The following is a 27082-nucleotide window of genomic DNA, read 5'->3' as shown; positions in this document are numbered from 1 at the left end:
CAGATCTTTCTGTACGAATCGTACTTTTATGCTTTGATATTCGCGTCCTGCATTCTTTTGTAGTCTCGCCCACATAGATAAGGCCACACGGGCATGTAATGACGTAGATGACATAAGTCGCGTTGCACGTAAATCTATATTTAATCGGGTAACGTTTCCCCGTCCGAGGGTGTGTGAATGAGCTGCCTTTAGTCATGTTATGGCAGCTGGAGCAGCCAAGGCACGGGAAATTCCCCAGTTTAGGTGGCGCAAGAACCATCTGTGTCAACACTTGTGTCTTCTTTACCGTGTGTACTAATTTATCCTTAAAATTAGGGCCACGTCTATAGGACATGAGGGGTGGATGTTTAAATTCTACAACCACGGGATGGCATTGGTTCAAAATCGACCAATGTCTCCTCAAAATATTGGCTATACGTCCACTCATCAGACCAAAAGTAGACACGAATGTAATTCGTGTCAACACCTTTTCTCTTTGCGTCGTAGTGAGAAGGGTTTCACGTTTGATATCATGTGCTTTCGTGACCAGAGGCTTAACAATCCGCTCTGGATATCCTCTTACTTTGAATTTATGATGCATTTCGTTAAGCCTGTGGTCTACGTGCTCATCGACCACTATCCTGCGTACCCGTAACAGTTGGCTCGAAGGTAGAGAGTCTCGCATTTTTGGCGGATGACAACTATTATACAGTAATAGGCTGTTCCTATCTGTGTCCTTCGTGTAAAGGTCCGTTTAAGGGACCCTTCGTCCTTGTATACCATGACATCGAGGAATTGGACCCTTTCACTCGATTGGGTAAGCGTGAATTTAAGGTCAGGGTGAACACTATTCAGTTCGTCATGGAAAAGTTGCAGTTCGGCCTCAGTTCCCTCCCAAATCATGAATATGTCGTCTATATACCTTGTCCATAATCGTACTTTAGACCAATGCGCAGATGTATATACAATTGATTCTTCAAAATGTGTCATGTACAGGTTAGCGTATGTCGGGGCTACGTTCGTCCCCATTGCGGTTCCACACCGCTGTTTATAGTAACTATCCCCGTACATGAAACAATTATTTGTCAAGATAAGTTCTAACAATGTCAGTATCAACTGCATATTCGCATTGTCAAAGTCAGACTCATTTAAAAAGGAGTGAACCGCCTCTAAACCTGCTTCGTGTTGAATGTTAGTATATAGCGCAACAACGTCAAAAGATCCTAGGATGGAATTGGGCAAGATGTCAACTTCACGCAATTTTATCAAAAAATCGGTGGTATCTTTTATATAGGATTTGGCCCTGACTGAAAATTCTCTAAGCACCTTATCCAGAAAGACAGAGACTCTACTGTATATGGAGTCTCTACCCGAAATAATAGGTCAACCCGGGGGCTGATGCAAGTTCTTATGTATTTTGGGAAGAGTATAAATGACTGGAGTAATTGGATGCGGGACAAATAAATAGTCATGCAGCCTCTTATCTATAATTCCTGCTTGATAAGCTTCATCTAGTATAAGTCGCAGTTCGTTTTGCAATCCAAACATCGGATTACTATCCAGTCGTTCATACGTAGTGTCATCATTCAATTGTGACATGACCTCCTGATGGTAATAGGTTGAGTCCATTACCACAATGGCGCCCCCTTTATCGGCAGCTCTGATGGTAACCGACTCATCCTTGCTTAACGCCTTCAATGCCAAAACCTCATTTCTGGTCACATTATTCCTATGCACATACTTATACTGTTCACATCTTAACTTATTCAAGTCATGGGAAACCAGTTTTGAAAAGGCCTCTATGCCACCATATGTACCTGGTGGCTGAAAAGCACTTTTGTTACGCAGCCCTAATTTTTTTGATGAGAAACCCGTTTCAAGCTGTACATTAGGGGAAGAGCTCTCAACAGTAGTTGCAAAATATGTTTTAAGTTTCAAAGATCTGAAAAGACGACGGCAGTCAATATCAACTTGGAACCAATCGGTCCTAGGAACCTCACAGAATGACAAACCACGGGATAAAACCTTAATATCGGTCTCATTCAATGTTTTAGAGGATATATTTACCACCAGGAGTTGATCTGCGATTAGCTCCTCTGTTTCCTGTATGATCTTGTTTGAATCCCTGGTCTTCGTCTTCCTCCATCGGTTGTGTAGCTTTCCGCCCCGCCTGTTGCGCTGCCGCTTCCCACATGAGCCCTCTGACGAGGAGGGCGTTGCTCTAAAAAATTAGATCTCCTATTGTCCGTTATGGGAGGATTTTCATCCATGAACTCTGAACTGGCGGATGTGAACCCAAACCTTTGTGGAGGTCTTGGTCGCCGCCGGTTCCTAGGGACCCGTGTCCGTCTTGGGACCTGTGGGTTCTGTCTCCGTTTTCCAGATGATTGCCAATTGAATATATGACCACTTTTATAATCTTCCGTATCACGGAACCATTTATTTCTCTTCGTGCTTTCCGTGTCTTCCCTATATTTTTTAAGGAAAACATCGCATTTATCTTTAAGTTGTTGTAAATCATCCGATTTCATAGTCGTCTTAAGTTCATCCTCAAAATTCCTTAGTTGTTCCTGGCAAATCTTGATCTCCGCCTGCAAAAACTCCATATTCAAAAGCATCAAGTCAAATGTGTATTTGTTAGTAATTTTTATGAATTTCGAGCATAAATCATCGTTATCGGCAAACAGAGTTGGTCTTATATGCGATCTGAGACCCCGTGGGATCCTCCCCACGCCATAATATTCCCGCAGGGTCGCAAGATGTAACTGGTACGAAATCAAATGCTTATTAAGTGTCTCCCATTTCCTTTGTAAGGCATTAGCATTAGGAATGTCCAAAAAAGATCCATCCACAATCATATTAGAATAAATTTTATCCGCTTCTACCTGTGTGTAGGTGAAGGTACTGGAGTAAACAGGCCCACCTCTTGCCGTTTGTACTGATCCACCTCGATCCATGGGTGCCTGCTGCATGGAATCCATATTCAATCATCCAGGTAATCAAAGTCGCAGCAGCACTCCGTTAGATCCGACCACTATAGTGGAAGGAGGGAAAAAGAAATGCGCAAAAAGCTCATATATGAGGACCCGATTCCTTTGGATCCTCAAAAGACCGTCAGTTCATAAGAAAGTAATGAGCAGCGCCGGAGGTGGTTAAATTTTCCTTTTAAAAGTGCATCAGCAGATGCCTCTTTATTTGGTGCAGCAAATCCAGTAAAACGCACAACGTTTCGACCCGACAGTGGGTCTTTTTCAAGTGCATAAAATACATATACAACATACACAGCATTTATATGCCTTACAAAGGAAATGGGAGACACTTAATAAGCATTTGATTTCGTACCAGTTACATCTTGCGACCCTGCGGGAATATTTTGGCATGGGGAGGATCCCACGGGGTCTTAGATCGCATATAAGACCAACTCTGTTTGCCGATAACGATGATTTATGCTCGAAATTCATAAAAATTACTAACAAATACGCATTTGACTTGATGCTTTTGAATATGGAGTTTTTGCAGGCGGAGATCAAGATTTGCCAGGAACAACTAAGGAATTTTGAGGATGGACTTAAGACGACTATGAAATCGGATGATTTACAACAACTTAAAGATAAATGCGATGTTTTCCTTAAAAAATATAGGGAAGACACGGAAAGCACGAAGAGAAATAAATGGTTCCGTGATACGGAAGATTATAAAAGTGGTCATATATTCAATTGGCAATCATCTGGAAAACGGAGACAGAACCCACAGGTCCCAAGACGGACACGGGTCCCTAGGAACCCGCGGCGACCAAGACCTCCACAAAGGTTTGGGTTCACATCCGCCAGTTCAGAGTCCATGGATGAAAATCCTCCCATAACGGACAATGGGAGATCTAATTTTTTAGAGCAACGCCCTCCTCGTCAGAGGGCTCATGTGGGAAGCGGCAGCGCAACAGGCGGGGTGGAAAGCTACACAACCGATGGAGGAAGACGAAGACCAGGGATTCAAACAAGATCATACAGGAAACAGAGGAGCTAATCGCAGATCAACTCCTGGTGGTAAATATATCCTCTAAAACATTGAATGAGACCGATATTAAGGTTTTATCCCGTGGTTTGTCATTCTGTGAGGTTCCTAGGACCGATTGGTTCCAAGTTGATATTGACTGCTGTCGTCTTTTCAGATCTTTGAAACTTAAAACATATTTTGCAACTACTGTTGAGAGCTCTTCCCCTAATGTACAGCTTGAAACGGGTTTCTCATCAAAAAAATTAGGGCTGTGTAACAAAAGTGCTTTTCAGCCACCAGGTACATATGGTGGCATAGAGGCCTTTTCGAAACTGGTTTCCCATGACTTGAATAAGTTAAGATGTGAACAGTATAAGTATGTGCATAGGAATAATGTGACCAGAAATGAGGTTTTGGCATTGAAGGCGTTAAGCAAGGATGAGTCGGTTACCATCAGAGCTGCCGATAAAGGGGGCGCCATTGTGGTAATGGACTCAACCTATTACCATCAGGAGGTCATGTCACAATTGAATGATGACACTACGTATGAACGACTGGATAGTAATCCGATGCTTGGATTGCAAAACAAACTGCGACTTATACTAGATGAAGCTTATCAAGCAGGAATTATAGATAAGAGGCTGCATGACTATTTATTTGTCCCGCATCCAATTACTCCAGTCATTTATACTCTTCCCAAAATACATAAGAACTTGCATCAGCCCCCGGGTTGACCTATTATTTCGGGTAGAGACTCCATATACAGTAGAGTCTCTGTCTTTCTGGATAAGGTGCTTAGAGAATTTTCAGTCAGGGCCAAATCCTATATAAAAGATACCACCGATTTTTTGATAAAATTGCGTGAAGTTGACATCTTGCCCAATTCCATCCTAGGATCTTTTGACGTTGTTGCGCTATATACTAACATTCAACACGAAGCAGGTTTAGAGGCGGTTCACTCCTTTTTAAATGAGTCTGACTTTGACAATGCGAATATGCAGTTGATACTGACATTGTTAGAACTTATCTTGACAAATAATTGTTTCATGTACGGGGATAGTTACTATAAACAGCGGCGTGGAACCGCAATGGGGACGAACGTAGCCCCGACATACGCTAACCTGTACATGACACATTTTGAAGAATCAAGTGTATATACATCTGCGCATTGGTCTAAGGTACGATTATGGACAAGGTATATAGACGACATATTCATGATTTGGGAGGGAACTGAGGCCGAACTGCAACTTTTCCATGACGAACTGAATAGTGTTCACCCTGACCTTAAATTCACGCTTACCCAATCGAGTGAAAGGGTCCAATTCCTCGATGTCATGGTATACAAGGACGAAGGGTCCCTTAAAACAGAACTTTACACGAAGGACACAGATAGGAACAGCCCATTACTGTATAATAGTTGTCATCCGCCAAAAATGCGAGACTCTCTACCTTCGAGCCAACTGTTACGGGTACGCAGGATAGTGGTCGATGAGCACGTAGACCACAGGCTTAATGAAATGCATCATAAATTCAAAGTAAGAGGATATCCAGAGCGGATTGCTAAGCCTCTGGTCACGAAAGCACGTGATATCAAACGTGAAACCCTTCTCACTACGACGCAAAGAGAAAAGGCGTTGACACGAATCCCATTCGTGTCTACTTTTGGTCCGATGAGTGGACGTATAGCCAATATTTTGAGGAGACATTGGTCGATTTTGAACCAATGCCATCCCGAGGTTGTAGAATTTAAACATCCACCCCTCATGTCCTATAGACGTGGCCCTAATTTTAAGGATAAATTAGTACACACGGTAAAGAAGACACAAGTGTTGACACAGATGGTTCTTGCGCCACCTAAACTGGGGAATTTCCCGTGCCTTGGCTGCTCCAGCTGCCATAACATGACTAAAGGCAGCTCATTCACACACCCTCGGACGGGGAAACGTTACCCGATTAAATATAGATTTACGTGCAACGCGACTAATGTCATCTACGTCATTACATGCCCGTGTGGCCTTATCTATGTGGGCGAGACTACAAAAGAATGCAGGACGCGAATATCAAAGCATAAAAGTACGATTCGTACAGAAAGATCTGACGTACCTGTAGCCAAACACTTTGTAGATTTCAACCATGCCATAAGTCAACTTAAATTCCAAATAATAGACTGTGAGCCATTGAACAACAGAGGTGGCGATAGGGGGAGATGTTTAAAGCTTAGGGAAACAAGGTGGATTTTTGAACTTGATGCACTACAACCAAATGGCTTAAACCTAGAATACGATCCATTACCATTACTTTGATGATTGATCCATCCCTTTCTGTATATATCTTAATTTTTGTCTCTCTTGTCCCACAGATCATGCGCCGCCACCGTTGCTGTGTCCACAACCTGATTCATTCTTCACAACATCACCTTGGTTGACCTTTGAAAGACAGATTACTAGCCTTGGGGAATGAGCGGCCGTAACATATTGGATATCAATAAATAACCTTTGCTATGTATTTAGTGTCAATAAAATATATTTTGACCGGCAACAAGGCATTTTTGTGTATATCAACTAATTGATCTCCCTATTTAAAGAATCAGTGATGCAGATCTGGCCCCGTGATAATACTTTTTATGGAGTCAGTTTACTTTGTCTTTGTAGGATTCCCCTTTAATGCGCATATAATATGGTCTCCTCTGTTATTCCACTGTGTCACCCCCATATCGTTGAGCAACATCGAATAAAGACCGCTGGTGGTTTCCTTGGATACTATCTGCTGCATCCATAGCTACTGCTGCAGGTGGGCGGGACAGTGTATTCATACAGGAAGCCTCGCGAGAGAGTACTCTCCGGTGCCGCTATAGTAATGAGCGGCAGGTGGGCGAGACAGTGTTTCCACACAGGAAGCCTTGCGAGAACGTACTCCCCGATGCTGCTATGGTAACAAGCGGCGTCTGGAGGACATCACCAACACACGTCCCGCTACGCAACTTTAAGCGCATGCGCAGACTTGAACTCAGGACACCAGAAGGATTTGTGATGCGTCCGGGCAACGTGACACCTTGTGATGACATCGGACGCCTTTTTGGGAGAAGATGAAGTGGTTGTGGAACAGCATGGAGGACGGCACCAGCATGATCTACAGGTGTATGTGGGCGTTTTTTAATTATGTCTTTGTCTGTGGATAGGTGGAGGTTTTATATAAATGCTGTGTATGTTTTATATGGATTTTATGCACTTGAAAAAGACCCACTGTCGGGTCGAAACGTTGTGCGTTTTACTGGATTTGCTGCACCTAATAAAGAGGCATCTGCTGATGCACTTTTAAAAGGAAAATTTAACCATCTCCGGCGCTGTTCATTACTTTCTTACGAACCATGAAGAAATCAGAGTGCCCAGACATGCCAGACTTTCACTGCGCCGAGGACATAGGCCTCTGCACAAACCCTCAGCTCTTGAGGGCATGAAGCAGACTTTGATGCTAGTTCAGCTGCGAAGGTCTCCTTAAATCAGCTACATTTTCTTTCACCGCTCCAATGACTGGATTAGCCAGGAAAAAGTTCCACAGGCCCAACTTTGCATACATGCAGTTCCCCCGGGACTTAGGCCTCAGCCAACAACTTCAGCAATCGTAAGCATGAAGCCAACTTCGATGCTAGTTCATCTGCAACGGGCTCATTAAATCAGTTACGTTTGCTTTCACCGCTCCAATGACTGGAGTAGCTAGGAAAAAGTTCCACAGGCCCAACCTGGCGTACTTGCAGTTCCCCGGGACCTAGGCCTCAGCCAACAGCTTCAGCAATCGTAGGCATGAAGTGGACTTCGATGCTAGTTCATCTGCGACGGGCTCATTAAATCACTTACGTTTCCTTTCACCGCTCCAATGACTGGATTGGCCAGGAAAAAGTTCCACAGGCCCAACCTGGCGTAGTTGCAGTTTCCCCGGGACGTAGGCCTCGGCCAACAGCTTCAGCAATCGTAGGCATGAAGCGGACGTCGCTGCTAGCACAACATTGAAGGTCTCATTAATGCAGTAACACTCCTTTTCTTTTGTAAAAACTAGTGTATCAGATAGCTGTGGTAACACGACAGCAACTACATGATGCCCAGTGCTGATCCCATGACCCCAAGCAGGAGGAGGAGGTGGCCTTACAAGGCCAAGAAACCATGACCAGGACGCGCTGTAGCCTGTGTGGGAAGTATGTGAGCGGGCCCTTGGTCAGGCTCGGTCCCAGCAAACACACTGAGTGACCAAAGGTGCCGCGAGTTACATAGCAATGGGCAATCCATGTGCCCACACACTATTCATTCTGTGTTGGTGTCGGATAGCTCAATCGACACCGCAAGGGCAATAAGCCATCTGCACTCTGCACCCTACCAAAGCCAGTCAGTGACATTGTGCCCGACAGGTAAAACACCACAATGGGAAGTCTTTGTGCACCCACAGCATAGGTGAGCAAAAGGAACCAAAATAAAGTAATTAATATGAAGAAATTACAGTGCCCAGACTTTCGTTTCACTGAGGACATAGGCCACTGCACACACCCTGAGCAAACGCAGGCATAGAGCGGACTCCGATGCTAGTACAGCACTGAACATCCCATTAAGCCAGTAACGCTCCTCTTCAGTGGCCCAAACGAGTTTCACAGATAACTGTGCTAACCCAAGAGAAAATACATATCGGCCTCGGCCCACAATTCATGCCCTAGTCAGTGAGTGTTTTTGGGCATGATAGGTAAAACACCGCGATGGGAAGTCTGTGTGCACCCATAGTATAAACAGGCCACTGTAACATTCCAGTAGAAAAGGTATAAGCAGACCCCAGTAACTTTTCGGTTGTAATAGTATAGGCAAACCCCAGAACCATTTCTTTAGTAGAAGTATAGGCAGACCCCTGTAACATTTAAGTGGCAGCAGTATAGGCAGACCCCAGTAACATCCTTGTGGCAGCAGTATAGACAGACCCCTGTAACTGTTACGTGGCAGAAGTATAAGCCGACCCCTGTAACATTTACGCAGCAGCAGTATAGGCACACCCATGTATCATTCTTATAGCAGAAGTATTGGCAGACCCCTGTAACATTTTTGTAGCAACAGTATAGGCAGACCCCTGTAACATTTACGTGGCAGAAGTATAGGCAGACCCCCGTAACATTTTAGTGGCAGCAGTACAGGCAGACCCCTGTAACATTTACTTGGCAGAAGTATAGAAAGACCCCTGTAACATTTAAGTGGCAGCAGTATAGGCAGACCCCAGTAACATCCTTGTGACAGCAGTATAGGCAGACCCCTGTAACATTTACATGGAAGAAGTATGGGCAGACCCCTGTAAGATTTATGCGGCAGCAGTATAGGCAGACCCCAGTAAAATTCTTGTAGCTGCAGTATAGGCAGACCCCTGTATCATTCTTGTAGCAGAAGTATAGGCAGACCCCTGTAACATTTACGTGACAGAAGTATAGGCAGACCCCTGTAATATTTTTGTAGCAGCAGTGTAGGCAGACCCCTGTGACATTTAAGTGGCAGCAGTATAGGCAGACCCCAGTAACATCCTTGTGGCAGCAGTATAGGCAGACGCCTGTAACATTTACATGGCAGATGAATGGGCAGACCGCTCTAACATTTATGTGGCAGAAGTATAGGCAGACCCCTGTAACATTTACGTGGCAGAAGTAGAGGCAGACCCCTGTAACATTTTTGCGGCAGCAGTATAGGCAGACCCCAGTAAAATTCTTGTAACTGCAGTATAGGCAGAACCCTTTATCATTCTTGTTGCAGAAGTATAGGCAGACCCCTGTAACATTTTTGTAGCAGCAGTATAGGCAGACCCCTGTGACATTTAAGTGGCAGCAGTATAGGCAGACCCCAGTAACATCCTTGTGGCAGGAGTATAGGCAGACCCCTGTGACATTTACGTGGCAGAAGTATAGGCAGACCCCTGTAACATTTAAGTGGCAGCACTATAGGCAGACCCATGTAACATTTTTGTAGCAGCAGTATAGACAGACCCCTGTGACATTTAAGGGGCTGCAGTATAGGCAGACCCCAGTAACATCCTTGTGGCAGCAGTATAGGCAGACCCCTCTAACATTTATGTGGCAGAAGTGTAGGCAGACCCCTGTAACATTGAAGTGGCAGCAGTATTGGCAGACCCCAGTAACATCCTTGTGACAGCAGTATAGGCTGACCCCTGTAACATTTATGTCGCAGAAGTATAGGCAGACCCGTGTAACATTTACGCGGCAGCAGTATAGGCAGACCCCAGTAACATCGTAGTGGCAGCAGTATAGGCAGACACCTGTAACATTTACGTGGCAGAAGAATAGGCAGACCCCTCTAACATTTACGTGGCAGCAGTATAGGCAGACCCCAGTAACATTCTTGTAGCAGCTGTATAGGCAGACCCCTGTAACATTTACGTGGCAGAAGTTTAGGCAGACCCCTCTAACATTTACGTTGGAGAAGTATAGACAGACCCCCTATAACATTTAAGTGGCAGCAGTATAGGCAGACCCTTCTAACATTTATGTGGTAGAAGTATAGACAGCCCCTGTTACATTTTCGCGGCAGCAGTATAGGCAGACCCCAGTAACATTCTTGTAGCTGCAGTACAGGCAGAACCCTGTATCTTTCTTGTAGCAGAAGTATATGCAGACCTTTGTAACATTTTTGAAGCAGCAGTATAGGCAGATCCCTGTGACATTTACATGGCAGCAGTATAGGCAGACCCCAGTAACATCCTTGTGGCAGCAGTATAGGCAGACCCCTGTAACATTTACGTGGCAGAAGTATAGGCAGACCCCTCTAACATTTACGTGGCAGAAGTATAGGCAGACCCCTGTAACATTTTTGTAGCAGCAGTATAGGCAGACCCCTGTAACATAATTGTAGCTGCATTATTGGCAGACCCCAGTAACATCCTTGTGGCAGCAGTATAGGCAGACCCCTCTAACATTTACGTGGAAGAAGTATAGACAGACCCCTATAACATTTTCGCGGCAGCAGTATAGGCAGACCCCTGTAACATTTTCGCGGCAGCAGTATAGGCACACCCCAGTAACATTTCTGTAGCTGAAGTATAGACAGGCAGACCCCAGTAAAATTTCTTTAGTAAAAGTATAGGAAAACCTCTGAAACATTGGGGTACCATGAGCGTAGGCGAAGGCCGGAAAAAATTAGTTGGATAAGAGTGTAGGCGTGGGCCCCAAAAATAAGTGTACCTCTGAAAAATTTATCAACCGAGAGGGCAGGTGAAACCCATAAATATTTTTTGAAAGATACAGCTCACTGTTGCTTAATTTGCAACAGAGCCTGTAGGCAGCACGGGTACGCTTGTCCGTGATGATTCCCCCAGCTGCACTAAACACCCTCTAAGGCATACAGCGCAGGTTCGTGCCACGTGTCCAGCTTTGACACCCAATAGTTGTATGGAGCAGAGGCATCACGGAGGACGGTGGTACGATCGGCTACGTACTCCTTCGCCATCTTTTTACAGTGCTCCCTCCGACTTAGCCTTGACTGGGGAGTGGTGATGCAGTCTTGCTGGGGAGCCATAAAGCTGGCAAAGGCCTTGGAGAGTGTTCCCCTGCCTGTGCTGAAGATGCTGCCTGATCTCCGCACCTGCCCTGCTACTTGGCCCTCGGAACTGCGCCTTCTGCCACTAGCGCTGTCAGATGGGAAGTTTACCATTAGTTTGTCCACCAGGGCCCTGTGGTATTGCATCACTCTCGAACCCCTTTCCTCTTCGGGAATGAGAATGGAAAGGTTCTCCTTGTACTGTGGGTCGAGCAGGGGGTACACCCATTAATCCGTAGTGGCCAGAATGCGTCTAACGCAAGGGTCACGAGAAAGGCAGTCTAACATGAAGTCAGCCATGTGCGCCAGAGTACCAGTACGCAACACATCGCTGTCCTCACTAGGAAGATTACTTTCAGGATCCTCCTCCTCCTCCACAGGCGATACACGCTGAACAGATGAGTGGCAAGCAGCATGGGTACCCTCTGCAGTGGGCCCCGCTGTCTCATCCCCCTCCTCCTCCTCAGGCTCCTCCCCCTCCTCCTCCTCCTGAACGCGCTGAGATATAGACACGAGGGTGCTCTGACTATCCAGTGACATACTGTCTTCCCCTGCCTCCGTTTCCGACAGCAAAGCGTCAGCCTTTATGCTTTGCAGGGAACTTCTCAACAGGCATAGCAGAGAAATGGTGACGCTAATGATTGCAGCATCGCCGCTCACCACCTGGGTAGACTCCTCAAAGTTTCCAAAGACCTGGCAGATATCTGCCATCCAGGCCCACTCCTCTGTAAAGAATTGAGGAGGCTGACTCCCACTACGCCGCCCATGTTGGAGTTAGTATTCCACTCTAGCTCTACGCTGCTCATAAAGCCTGGCCAACATGTGCAGCGTACAATTCCACCATGTGGGCACGTCGCACAGCAGTCGGTGCTCTGGCAAGTTAAACCAATGTTGCAGGGTGGCAGAGTCCATGGTGGACTTGCGGAAATGTGCGCAGACGCGGCACACCTTGCTGAGCAGGTCTAACAAGTGTGGGTAGTTTTTCTGAAACCGCTGAACCACCAAATTGAAGACGTGGGCCAGGCATGGAACATGTGTGACACACGACCATGCCCGATTGGACGCTCAGAGGCGAAAGCCAGAGGTTGGTCTGCTCTGTCAGACCCTGCAACAGTTCAGGGACTGTGTACCTCCTGTTACCTAGGCTGAGGAGTTTCAGCACGGCCTGCTGACGCTTGCCCACCACTGTGCTGCCGCGCCACTCCGACTGCTGGCGACGTGCTGCTCACATTTCTCAATTAAGAGGTAGAGGTTGTGTAGGAGGAGGAGGAGGGGGAGGGTTTAGAGGAGGTGGCATAGACTACCGCAGATACCAGAACCGAGGAAGGGCCTGCTATTCAGGGTGTGGGTAGGACGCGAGAGGTCCCAGGCTCAGCCTCGGTCCTAGCCTCCACCAAATTCACCCAATTTGCCGTCAGGGAGATATAGTGGCCCTGCCCACCAATACTTGTCCACGTGTCCGTGGTTAAGTGGACCTTCCCAGTAACCGCATTGGTGAGGGCACGATTGATGTTGCGGGAGACATGCTGGTGTAGGGCTGGGACGGCACACCAGGAAAAATAGTGGTGACTGGGGACCGAGTAGCGTGGGACCGCTGCCGCCATCATGTTTTTGAAAGCCTCAGTTTCCACCAGCCTGTACGGCAGCATCTCCAGGCCGATCAATTTTGCAATGTGCACGTTTAAAGCTTGAGCGTGCGGGTGCGTGGTGGCGTATTTGCGCTTGCGCTCTAACGCTTGCGCTAGCGACAGCTGGACGCTGCACTGAGAGACATTTCTGGATGGGGTCGAGGACAGCGGAGGTGATGGTGTGGTTGCAGGCCAGGAGGCGCTCGTGACTGTATCCTGAGAGGGGGGTTGGATCTGAGTGGCAGGTTGGGGCAGATGGTGAGGAGAGGCAGTGGTGCGACCCGGAGGTGGTGAACGGTCTTTGTCCCACCTTGTGTGGTGCTTGGCCATCATATGCCTGTACATGCTGGTGGTGGTGAGGCTGGTAGTGGTGGCTCCCCGGCTGATCTTGGCGCGACACAGGTTGCACAACACTGTTCGTCGGTCATCCGCGGTCTCATTGAAGAACATCCACACCTTTGAACACCTAGGCCTCTGCACAGTGGCTTGGCGCGAGGGGGTGCTTTGGGAAACAGTTGGGGGATTCTTTGCTCTGGCCCTGCTCTTCCTACCCCTGGCCACCCCACTACCTCTTCCAACCTGTCCTGCTGCTGAACTTGCCTCCCCCTCTGAAGACCTGTCCTCAATTGGCTTAGCAAACCAGGTGGGGTCGTCCAGCGGCTCTTCCTCCGAATCCTCTGTGCGCTTCTCCCTCGGACTTACTGCCCTTACTACTTCCTCACTGATAGACAACTGTGTCTCATCATCATCGACCTCCTCACCCATTGAAAGCTCTTGAGACAGTTGCCGTAAGTCCCCAGCCTCATCACCCGGCCCCCGGGAACTTTCCAAAGGTTGGGCATTGGTCACAACAAACTCCTCAGGTGAGAGAGGAACCATTTTTTCCCAATCAAGGGAGGGGCCCAAGAACAGTTCCTGGGAGTCTGTCTGCTCATCAGAATGTGTCATTTTCATGGAGTGAGAAGGCTGGGAGGAAGGAGGAGCAGCAGCGAGAGTATTCAGAGTTGCAGCAGTGGACAGCGTAGAAGACTGGGTGGTCGATACATTGTTGGATGCATTTTCTTCCATCCATGTCAGGACCTGCTCACACTGCTCTGTTTGTAATAAAGGTCTACCACGTGGACCCAAAAATTTTGATATGAAGCTGGGGACCCCAGAAACTTGCCTCTCTCCTAATCCCGCAGCAGCCGGCTGCGATTCACCTGGACCAGGAATTCGGCCTGTGCCCACACCTTGACTTGGACCTCCGCGTCCTCGCGCGCGTCCACGTCCTTTACCCCTACCCCTCAGCCTGGTGTATTACGAATAGAGCAGACACAGAGCGGTGCGTGAACTTCACGGCAGACACAGACCGGTGTAAGAAATTATGAAAATATTGGCATACAGTTGGAGGTTGACAGCGGTATTGTAACGCTAACTCCAGGCATAAACAAATATGGAAGGCTGCAAACAGGCCTAGCTATGCAATACTGAGGCACTACAACTCCCACCAGACAACCTGTAAAATACACACGGTCACAGGTAGCCGTAAAAAGGAGTTTTTTGTTTTTTTTTAAATTTAAAAGGAATACAGACTTTATAGCGTGTATATGACTTTCCCTCTATCAGTGGCTGTGGCCGTACGCTGTGCGTGAAGTTGATGGCAGACACAGACTGGTGTAAAAAATTATGCAATTATTGGCGTACAGTTGGAGGCTGACAGCGGTAATGTAACGCAAACTGCAGGCAGAAAAAATTATACGGAAGGCTGCAAAAAGGTCTGGCTCTGCAATAGTGATGCACTACAACTCCCACCAGACAACCTGCAAAATGCACACGGTCACAGGTAGCCCTAAGAAGGACCATTGGGGTTCTTGTAGACAGGATTGTACACTACCACTGTCCCTCTCTCAGCAGCACTGGCCCTATACTCTGTATAATAGACTGCAGACTGAGAACGCTATAGCTGTAATAGCCTGCACAGTCCGAGATGGGAAAAAAAATTTTTGGTGCAAAACTGCTCCCAGCAGCCACAACAGTAATGCACATGGTCAGATATGGCCCTAAGAAGGACCGTTGGGGTTCTTGGAGACAGGAACCTACACTAACACTTTCCCTATAGTAGCAGCAGCACTGTCCCTGATCTCTTCCAGTGTGTGCCTGAGGCGAGCAGCGGGCGAACCGCTTTTAGTACTCGACGGTCACTTGATCTCACCAGCCACTCACTGCTGGGGGGTGGGATAGGGCTGACCCGTCAAAGGAGGAAGTGGTAATGCCTTCCCTGCATTTCTATTGGCCAGAAAATGGCGCTAAACATGCAGGGAAGGAAATGGAATTGACCCGAGTACCGTGTGGTGCTTGTCTCGAGTAACGAGCATCTCGAGTGCCCTAAGGCTCGAACGAGCATCAAGCTCGGACGAGTACGCTCAGTCATCTCTATTGTGTAACTCTCTTCTGAATGGCAAGCAATTTACAGAGCAAAGTTTGATGGCCCCTATCTCCCTCATTTCCAAAGAAGGCAAGGAAAGCAAGGAATGTGGCAGCTATCGCCCAATTTCCCTACTTAATGCTAATGTGAAGTGATGGGTAAAGCTGCAGGCATATAGAATACGACACCTCCTACCTAAAATAATAGGTCCAGAGCAAGAGGGTTTTGTTAAGTTAGGAGAGGGTAAACACAATACCTCACGAGTAATTAACCTAATACAACACGCAAAGTCCCATGTGTTTCCACTGACTTTGTTAGGTACTGATGCCGAAAAGGCATTTGACAGAGTCAGCTGGCCTTACATGGAGGCTACACTCACCAAATTCGGTTTCCCATCCCCCTTAATCCAAGCCATACTCACGCTATACAAATTCCCCTCTGCGCAACTTACAATTAATGGCACCTTCTCTCCCATTTTCCGTATTTTTAATGGAACAAGACAGGGATGCCCGCTCTCCCCCTCCCTTTTCATCCTTGTTATGGAAACATTAATACAAAAAATAAGACAGAATTATCTGTAGGTTAGACGTGTGTGATTCCAGTTTGTGGTCAACCAAAGAAAACCACCTAGCAATATAAATTGCATGTTCGGAAGGCCGAAACCTTCCTGTGGCCTTTTTTGTGTTAACTGGGAAAATGCTAGGTTTGTTTTTGTTTATTTCTGATGATCCTCCTAAATAACCCATGCAGGCTGCTGAAGAAGTGACCAGGGATTTCTATTGGAACTGTGTGTAAAGTATATAAATTATAGGGTAGCAAATAGGTGGATATCAAGTTACCGTGTTTCCCCCAAAATAAGACAATGTCTTATATTTTTTTTTTTTCAAAAAAGTTTAACTTTTTTACATGTATAGCTGCCTGGACACTATTTAAATTGACTTTTTAAATTAACTGTTAGCAGGGCTTAATTTTGGAGTAAGGCTTATATTTCAAGCATCCTCAAAAAGCCGGAAAAATTATTTTGCATCCTCAAAAATTCTGGAAAATATTATGTCTTACTTTCAGGGTAAGTCTTATTTTCAGGGAAACGGGGTAGTTTCTTCCCCACCAAAAAAAGAAAAGGGTGTTTATGTGTTGTAGTTGGATTGTACCTTTTGCAGAAAAGGGCAGCAGTTTGCTTTGAAGAGGAGCGAAGGAACATATGTTAGAGTAATACCAAGGTGCAGGATGCTTTCTTTGGGCCATTTAAAGGGAAATTTCTTATGAATGGACTTATTAGCTGGTGCTGTGATGTTCAACAATTCTGATTTCTCATAGTTATCTTTTAAGTGAGATATTTTGCCAAGTTGCTCAAAGATCTCTAAGATTGCAGGGAAGTCCTTTTTTAGATTGGTCATGAGTGCCAGAAAGTCATCTGCAAATGCAGCTGTAGTAAGTGTGAGATTCCAATTTTTTAGCCCTAATATGTTGGGGGGTTGTCTTATTTGTTGTAGCACTGTCTCCATAACCAAGATACAAAAGTTGAGGATCGCGGACAGCCCTGTGTATTCCAGTTTGTAATATGGAAGAGATCTGAAAGTGTTCCATTTATATGAATTCTAGCCAAGGGATTTGAATATAGAGAGACTATGGCTATTATAAATTGGTAGGGGAAGGCAAACTATAACAATGCGTTTTTCATCCCAACTCACTCTGTTAAAGGTCTTTTCAGCATCTGTTCCCAGAATTGGTATTGGCATAATGAATTGCATTTATAATTAGAGATGAGCGAGCACACTTGTCCGAGCTTGATGCTCATTCGAGCATTAGGGTACTCGAGATGCTTGTTACTCGAGACGAACACGACGCGGTACTCGAGTCAATTGCCTTTCCTTCCCCGCATGTTTAGCGCCATTTTCTAGCCAATAGACCTGCGGGGAAGGGATTACCACTTCGGGAGGAGGATGCGGGGGATGACAGTATATCGCTTGATAGCCAGACCACTCTCACGTCTATATGTCAGCGCGTTTTAGAGGAGGAGGAGGAGAGGAAAGAGACTGCTGGCCACACTGTAGAGGGTTCCCATGCTGCTGGCATGGGTTTAGTGTGTATGGGCTGAAGAGGAGGAGTATCCTCCTAGTGAGGACAGCGATGTGTTGCATACTGGGACTCTGGCACACATGGCTAACTTCATGTTAGGCTGCCTTTCCCATGATGCATTTTGGCCAACACAGATTACTGGGTGTACACCCTTCTCGACCCACGGTATAAGGAGAACCTTTCCACTCTCATTCCCGAAGAGGAAAAGGGTACGAGAGTGCTGCAATACCACATGGCCCTGGTGAAAAAAGTGATGCTAAAGTTCCCATCTGACAGCGCTAGCGGTAGAAGACGCTGTTCAAAGAGCCAACTAGCAGGGGAGGTGCGGGGATTAGGCAGCATGTCCAACGCAGGCAGGGGAACACTCTCCAAGGCCTTTGCCAGCTTTATGGCTCCCTAGCAAGACTGTGCCGCCACTCCCCAGTCAGGACTTAGTCAGAGAGAGCACTGTAAAAAGATGGTGCCGACTGTACCACCGTCATCCATGATGCCTCAGCTCCATACAACTATTGGGTGTCAAAGCTTGACACGTGGCACGAACTTGCGCTGTACACCCTGGAGGTTCTGGCCTGCCCTGCCGCTAGCGTCTTGTCAGAGAGGGTGTTTAGAGCTGCTGGGGGGATCATCACGGATAAGCGTACCCACCTGTCAACTGACAGCGCCGACATGCTTACCCTCATAAAGATGAACAAAGGCTAGATTTCCCCAGACGTCTCTTCTCCACCAGTGGAAAACAGCGGATCCTAAGGAATCTTTTCGCTGCAACAGGAGAAAAATGCATCCTCTATCACCCCAAAAAAGGGGAGAATTTGCTTTGTGTGTCCCCCTCGGATATTATGACTCCTCCTTCGAAAATAGCATGTCATCACGCTGAACTGCCAATTTCTATGCGGTCCAAAATGTTATGTTTTTAAGTTTTATCAGTTTTTAAAGTTTTAAACGTAAAACCTAAACCAATTTTTGTGAAGCATTGCCTACAGGCTCTGTTACAAATTAACCAATAACGAGTTGTATCTTCAAAAAATGTTTGTGGGATTGACCTGCCCTCGGTGTTCAGCAAATTTTTAAGGGGTACACTTGTACTCTTGGTACACCAGTTTTTCCGGCCATTGCCAATACTGTTAGCAAACTAATTTTTCCAGGCTTCGCCTATACTCTTGGTAAATAAATTCAACAGGTGTTCCCCTATACTATTGGTACACCAATCTTTCAGGGGTTCGCCTGTACTCTTGCTACTGAAATGTTACAAGGGTTTGCCTATACTCTTGCTACAGAAATGTTACTAGGGTCCGCCTCTACAGTTGTTACTGAATGGTTTGAGGGGTTCGCCTATACTTTTGCTATAGAAATGTTACTGGGGTCCTCCTATACTCTTGCTACAGAAATCTTACTGGGGTCTGCCTATACAGTTTCTACTGAATGGTTTGAGGGGTTCGCCTATACTCTTGCCACAGAAATGTTATAGGGGTTTGCCTATACTTTTTGTTAAAGAAATGTTACTGTGGTTCGCCTATACTCTTGCTACAGAAATGTTACTAGGGTCCGCCTCCACAGTTGTTACTGAATGGTTTGAGGGGTTCGCTTATACTTTTGCTATAGAAATGTTACTGGGGTCCTCCTATACTCTTGCTACAGAAATGTTACTGGGGTCTGCCTATACAGTTTCTACTGAATGGTTTGAGGGGTTCACCTATACTCTTGCCACAGAAATGTTACAGGGGTTTGCCTATACTTTTGTTAAAGAAATGTTACTGAGGTTCGCCTATACTCTTGCTACATAAATGTTACTGGGATCTTCCTATACTTTTGCTATGAAAATGTTACTGGAGTCCGCCTTTACTCTTGCTACAGAATGTTACAGGGGTTTGCATATACTTTTGCCACAGAAATATTACTGGGGTCTGTCTATACAGTTTCTACTGAATGGTTTGAGGGGTCTGCCTATACTTTTGCTACAGAAATGTTACTGCTGTCCGCCTATACTCTTGCTATAGAAATGTTACTGGGGTCTGCCTATACTGTTGCTACAGAAATGTTACTGCGGTCCGCCTATGCTCTTGCCACAGAAATGTTACTGGGGTCTGCCTATACAGTTTCTACTGAATGGTTTGTGGGGTCCGCCTATACTCTTGCTATAGAAATGTTACTGGGTCTTCCTATACTTTCGCTATGGAAATTTTACTGGGCTCCGCCTATACTATTGCTACAGAAATGTTACTGGCATAGGTGAGCGAGCACCAAAATGCTGGGGTGCTCATTGCTCGAGTCGAACTTTCCGCAATGCTGGAGAGTTCATTTCAAGTAATGAACCCCATTGAAGTCAATGAGCGACTCGAGCATTTTTGTATATGACCGATGCTCCGCTTAGGTTTTCACTTGTGAAAATCCGGAAAACCTCAGAAAGTGATGGAAACACCACAGAAATGGATAGGGCAGGCGAGGGGCAACATGGAGGGCTGCATCTCAGGCTCCCAGGCCTCACTATTAAGCCACAATAGCGGCAAGAGTGTGCCCCCCCCCTAACAATTTTTACTTTGGACAAACCCTCATTGGCAAGGCACGCCTTAGCAAAGCACCACACTTCCTCCAACCAAGCACAATCACTGCCTGTGGGTCACACCGCTGCCTCTTCTCCAGGGTTACATGCTGCCCAACCCCCCGCATGACCCAGCATCCACAGCGGACACAAAAGTGTCCCTGCGCAGCCTTCAGCTGCCCTCATGCCACACACTCGCTTCATAGCCATACCACCCTCATGTCTATTTCTCAGTGCGTCTGCCATGAGGAGAACCCGGAGGCAAACACTGCAGAGGATTGGCAGGGCCAGGTAGCGACCCTCTTTAAATGGGAGGCCATAGGCCACAATGCAGTTGAGAATCAATGAGAAATTGACGTTCGGTCTTCATTCCAATAAAGTGCCACCTCTGTCAGGAGGTGCAACCGTGGTCATAAAGGGGACCCAGGTGCCAGCCCAGCACTTCTACACATCTCCACAATGCAGCAATACTCTGTGTGGGAAGTATGTGAGCAGGCCCTGGTTCAGCCTCTGTCCCAGCATACACCTTGTGCGGCCCAAGGTGCTGCGAGTAACATAGCAATAGGGGATCTATGTGTCCACACACTACTCATTCTGTTTGGGTGTCGGATACCTCATCGACAACGCAAGGGGTAAACCATCTGCCATCTGCACCCTACCCAAATCTGTCAGCGTTTTGGGGACAGACAGGTAAGACACCTCTATGGGAAGTCTGTATACACCCAGAGCATGAGTGGGTCCAAGAAACTTAAAGACAGTACACATAAAGAAAATCAGAGTGCCCAAACATGGCAGACTTTCACTCCGTCAAGGACATAGGCCTCTGTACAAGCCCTCAGCAATCGCTGCCATAGAGCGGACTCCAATGCTAGCGTAGCTGTGAGCGTCTCATTAGCGATGTATCACTCCTCTTGTTTGTTCCAATGCAGTGCCACGGATAGCTGTGAGAGAAAATTCATGCTGGCTTCAACCCACACTCCATGCCCTAGTCAGTCTGTTTTTTTTTAAAGTGCCAGACAAGTACAACAGCACCATGGGAAGTCGGTGTGCACCCACAGCATGGGTGGGTCCCAGGAACCCAGAGAAGGTACATAAATAAATCCCATTGCAGTGCCCCGGATGGCTGTGGTAACGCGAGAGAAAATATATGTCGGCCCAGAATCCATGCCCTAGTCAGTCTGGGTTTTTTTTGTGCCAGGCAGGTACAACAGCGCCATGGGAAGTCTATGTGCACCCACAGCATGGGTGGGTACCAGGAACCCACAGACTGTACATAAAGAAATCCCATTACAATGCCCCGGATAGCTGTGGTAACATGAGAGAAAATACATGTCGGCCTCGGCCCACAATCCATGCCCTAGTCAGTCTGTTTTTTGGGGGGGGTCCACATAGGTAGAAAACTGCGATGGGAAGACTTAGTGCACGCATAGTATACACATACCCCTGTAATATACCTGTAGCAAAGGTATAAGCTGACCCCAGTAACAGTTATGTTGCTGAAGACTAGGGAGACCACAGTAACATTTCTGTTGTGACAGTATAGGCAGACCCCTGTAACATGTGTGTAGCAGCAGTATCGGCAGACCCCTGTAACATTTCTGTAGCAGCAGTATAAGCAGACCCCTGTAGCATTTCTGTAGCAGCAGTATAGACAGATCCCAGTAACATTTATGTAGTAGAAATATAGGCAGACCCCAGTAACATCCTTGTGGCAGCAGTATAGGCAGACCCCTGTAACATTTACATGGCAGAAGTAAAGGCAGACCCCTGTAACATTTAAGTGGCAGCAATATATAGGCAGACCCCTCTAACATTTACGTGGCAGAAGTATACGCAGACCCCTGTAACATTTCTGTAGTAACAGTATAGACAGAGCCGAGTAACATTTCTGTAGTAACAGTATAGGAAAACCCCAGTAGCATTTATGTATCAGTAGTATAGGCAGACCCCTATAACATTTATGTGTCAGCACTAAAGGCAGACCCATGTATCATTTCTGTAGCAGCAGTATAGGCAGACCCCTGTAACATTTGTGTAGCAGCAGTATAAGCACACCCCTGTAACATTTATGTAGCAGAAGCATAGGCAGACCCCAGTACCATTTTTATAGCAGCAGTATAGGCAGACCCCAGTACCATTTCTGTAGAAGTAAAGGCAGACCCCAGTAACATTTTTGTCGCTGCAGTATAAGCAGACCCCTGTAACATTTATGTAGCAGAAGCATAGGCAGACCCCAGTACCATTTTTATAGCAGCAGTATAGGCAGACCCCAGTACCATTTCTGTAGAAGTAAAGGCAGACCCCAGTAACATTTTTGTCGCTGCAGTATAAGCAGACCCCTGTAACATTTATGTAGCAGAAGCATAGCAGACCCCAGTACCATTTTTGTAGCAAAGTATACCCAGACCCCTTTAAGATTTCTGTAGTAACAGTATAGACAGATCCCAGTAACATTTATGTAGCAGAAGTATAGGCAGACCCCAGCATCATCCTTGTGGCAGCAGTATAGGCAGACCCCTGTAACATTTACGTGGCAGCAGTATAGCCAGACCCTAGTAACATCCTTGTGGCAGCAGTATAGGCAGACCCCTGTAACATTTACATGGCAGAAGTATAGGCAGCCCCTGTAACATTTAAGTGACAGCAGTATAGGCAGACCCCTGTAACTTTTTTGCAGCAGAAGTGTAGGCAGGCAGACCCCTGTAAAATTTCTGTAGTAATAGTATAGGCCAACCTTTGAAACATTGGGGTGCCATGAGCATCGGCGAAGGCCGAAAAAATTAGTTGGATAAGAGTGTAGGCGTGGGCCCGAAAAATAAGTGTACCAAGAGTACCAGTTTACCTTTGAGAAATTTATCAACCGAGAGGGCAGGTGAAACCCATAAATATGATTTGAAAGATATAGCTCACTGTTGCTTAATTTGTAACAGAGCCTGTAGGCAGCCCTGTTGAAAAAATAGGTTCATTTTAAAGTATCAATACTTTTGAAACTTTGAAAAATTGTAAAAACATTGGTAGATGAGTCTTTTGGGCCGCAGAAAAATTGGACGTTCAGCGCGATGACATGTTGTTTCTGGAGGAGGAGGAGCAGGAGGAGGCCTAATGTCAGAGGCAGATTGACAAAGCTAAAAGCACCATTTTCCCGTTGATACAGAAGAGTGTTTTTATCTGCGGTTGCAGCAAAAAGCATCTTTAGGTACCGCCGCTTTCTGCTGGTGGAGAAGAGAAGTCTGAAGAGATCCAGGCTATGCTCATCTTTATGAGTGTAAGCATGTCGGCACTATCAATTGACAGGCGGGTACGCTTATCCGTGATGATTTAGCTGCACTAAACACCCTCTCTGACAAGACGCTAGTGGCAGGGCAAGCCAGCACCTCCAGGGCATACAGCGCAAGCTCGCGCCACGTGTCCAGCTTTGACACCCAGTAGTTCTATGGAGCAGAGGCATCACGTAGGACGGTGGTACGATCGGCTACGTACTCCCTCACCATCTTTTTACAGTGCTCCCTCCGACTCAGCTTTGACTGGTGAGTGGTGACGCAGTCTTGCTGGGGAGCCATAAAGCTGGCAAAGGCCTTGGAGAGTGTTCCCCTGCCTGTACTGAACATGCTGCCTGATCTCCGCGCCTCCCCTGCTACTTGGCCCTCGGAACTGCGCCTTCTGCCACTAGCGCTGTCAGATGGGAAGTATACCATCAGTTTGTCCACCAGTGCCCTGTGGTATTGCATCCTTCTCGGACCCCTTTCCTCTTTGGGAATGAGAGTGGAAATGTTTTCCTTATACCGTGGATCAAGAAGGGTGTACACCCAATAATCTGTAGTGGCCAGAATGCATCAAATGCGAGGGTGGCGTGAAAGGCAGCCTAACATGGATTCAGCCATGTGTGCCAGGGAGCCAGTACGCAAGACATGGCTGTCCTCACTAGAAAGATGACTTTCAGGATCCTCCTCCTCCTCGTCCACAGCCCATACATGCTAAACAGATGACAGTCAAGCAACATGGGTACCCTCTGCAGTGGGCCCAGCTGTCTCTTCCCCCTACTCCTCCTTTTCCTCCCCCTTCTCCTCCTCCAAAACGTGCTGAGATATGGACATGAGGGTGGTCTGGATATCAAGCGACATATTGTCATCCCCATCTCCTGCTCCAACCGCAAAGCGTTGGCTTTTATGCTTTGCAGTAAACTTCTCAGCAGACATAGCAGCGGGATGATAACGCTAATGATTGCAGCATCGCCGCTCACCATCTGGGTAGACTCCTCAAAGTTCCTGGCAGATATCTGCCATCCAGGCCCACTCCTCGGTAAAGAATTGGGGAGGCTAACTACCACTACGCCGCCCATGTTGGAGTTGGTATTCCAAAATTGCTCTACGCTGCTCATAGAGCCTGGCCAACATGTGCAGCGTAGAATTCCAGCATGTGGGCACATCACACAGCAGTCGGTGCTCTCGCAGATTAAACCGATATTGCAGGGTCCTCAGGGTGGCAGCGACCGTGGTGAACTTGCGGAAATGTGCGCAGACGTAGCGCACCTTGCCTAGCAGGTCACACAAGTGCGGGTAGTTTTTCAGAAACCGCTGAACCACCAGATTGAAGACGTGGGCCAGGCATGGCACGTGTGTGAGGCTGCCGAGCTGCAGAGCCGCCACCAGGTTATGGCCGTTGTCACACACGACCACGCCAGTTGGAGGCTCAGCGGCGAAAGCCAGAAGTTGGTCTGCTCTGTCAGACCCTGCAACAGTTTGGGGGCCGTGTGCCTCTTGTCACCTAAGCTGATTAGTTTCAGCACGGCCTGCTGACGCTTGCCACCGCTGTGCTGCCGCGCCACGCCACACTGACTGCTGGCGACGTGCTGCTCACACTTCTTAATTGAGAGGTGGAGGTTGCATAGGAGGAGGAGGAGGGGGAGGGTTTAGAGGGAGGGTTTCATAGACCGCTGCAGATACCAGCACCGAGGTAGGACCCGCTATTTTGGGTGTGGGTAGAACTTAAGCGGTCCCAGGCTCTGACTAGGTCACAGCCTCCACCAAATTCACCCAATGTGCCGTCAGGGAGATATAATGGCCCTGCCCGCCAGTACTTGTCCACGTGTCTGTGGTTAAGTGGACCTTCCCAGTAACCGCATTGGTGAGGGCACGATTTATGTTGCGGTAGATGTGCTGGTGTAGGGCTGGGTCGGCACACCGAGAAAAATTGTGGCGACTGGGGACCGAGTAGCGCGGGACCGCCGCCTCCATCATATTTTTAAAAGCACCCATTTCCACAAGGCTGTACGGCAGCATCTCCAGGCTGATTAATTTGGCAAGGTGCATGTTTAAAGCTTGTGTGCGCGGGTGCGTGGTGGCGTATTTGCGCTTTCGCTCCAACGCTTGTGCTAGCGACAGCTGAATGCTGCGCTGAGAGACATTGCCGGATGGGGTCGAGGACAGTGGAGGTGAGGGTGTGGGTGCAGGTCGGGAGGTCCTGAAATTGGGGTTGGATCTGAGTGGCAGGTTGGGGCACAGGGGAAGGGGCAGAGGTGTGTCGCGGAGGCTGTTGAATGGCCTTCAGCCCACCTTGTGGGGTGCTTGACCATCATATGCCTGTGCATGCTGGTGGCGGTGAGACTGGTAATGGTGGCTCCCCGGCTGATCTTGGTGCGACACAGGTTACACACCACTGTTCGTCGGTCGTCCACGCTGTCACTGAAAAACATCCACACCTTTAAACACCTAGCCCTCTGCACGGAGGCTTGGCGTGAGGGGGTGCTTTGGGAAACAGTTGGGGGATTCTTCGTTCTGGCCCTGCCTCTTCCTACCTGTCCTGCTGCCTCACTTGCCTCCTCCTCTGAAGCCCTGTCCTCAGTTGGCTTAGCACACCAGGCGGGGTCAGTCACCTCATCGTCCAGCTGCGATTCCTCCGAATCCTCTGTGCGCTCCTCCCTCGGACTTACTGCCCTTACTACTACCTCACTGATAGACAACTGTGTCTCATCATCATTACCCTCCTCACACACTGAAAGCTCTTGAGACAGTTGCCGAAAGTCCCCAGCCTCATCACCCGAACCCCGGGAACTTTCCAAAGGTTGGGCATCGGTCACGACAAACTCCTCAGGTGAGAGATGAACCATTTTTTCCCACTCATGGCAGGGACCAGAAAACAGTTCCTGGGAGTCTACCTGCTCATCAGAATATGTCATTTTCATGGAGTGAGGAGGCTGGGAGGAAGGAGGAGCAGCAGCCAGAGGATTCAGAGTTGCAGCAGTCCCTAAGCCGGGAGCAGTGAACTGCGAAGAAGACTGGGTGGTCGATACATTGCTGGATGCATTTTCTGCCATCCACGACAGGACCTGCTCACACTGCTCTGCTCGTAATAAAAGTATACCACGTGGACCCATAAATTGTGATAAGAGGCTGGGGACCCCAGAAACTTACCTCTCTCCTAATCCCGAAGCAGCCGGCTGTGATTCACCTGGACCAGGAACTTGGCCTGTGCCCACACCTTGACTTGGACCTCCGTGTCCTCGTCCACGTCCACGTCCTCGACCCCTACCCTACTCCTCATCATGGCGGATTTAAATAGAGCTGGGGCCAAATAAATTACCCCACTGTACAGCACTGACAACTGGGCCTTAATTCACCGCACACAGAGACTTGTAGATAGCGGAGGCTCTATGCTGTGACTTAGAAAAAAGTAACCTGCTGTCTTGCGCTGATACCTAGGGGTAATTTACTGCTCGCAAAGACTTGTAGATTATAGTGGCTGTGTGGAGTGGGAGAAGACTCTAAAGCCAGTGGACAGTGCTGGTAACCCCACCAAGGAAAGGGTATTGTGAGACGCTCTGCACTGCTGCTGAGCTGAAAGACTTTGCAGTGGCCCCGGTAATATTATGGTACTTTTTAGTGGCGAGACCACTGTC

The 27082-nt window shown here is 47.5% G+C and overlaps 1 protein-coding gene across 1 annotated transcript in view; it reads left to right on the top strand.

The window, feature by feature from the left end:
• The first annotated feature begins 5306 nt into the window (after positions 1–5306).
• The window catches only part of LOC136610415 (olfactory receptor 6N1-like), a 43608-nt gene continuing 21832 nt past the window's right edge, over positions 5307–27082 (top strand). Inside the window, exon 1 of the mRNA XM_066589646.1 lies at positions 5307–5507. Within this exon, the coding sequence (XP_066445743.1) occupies positions 5307–5507 (201 nt within the window). The remainder of the gene's footprint in view (positions 5508–27082) is intronic.

The sequence above is a fragment of the Eleutherodactylus coqui genome, chromosome 2 (assembly GCF_035609145.1).
Source record: "Eleutherodactylus coqui strain aEleCoq1 chromosome 2, aEleCoq1.hap1, whole genome shotgun sequence".
Taxonomy (NCBI): Eukaryota; Metazoa; Chordata; class Amphibia; order Anura; family Eleutherodactylidae; genus Eleutherodactylus; species Eleutherodactylus coqui.
The sequence above is the reverse complement of the archived record's forward strand: the minus strand, read 5'-3'. Positions and strand labels throughout refer to the sequence as shown.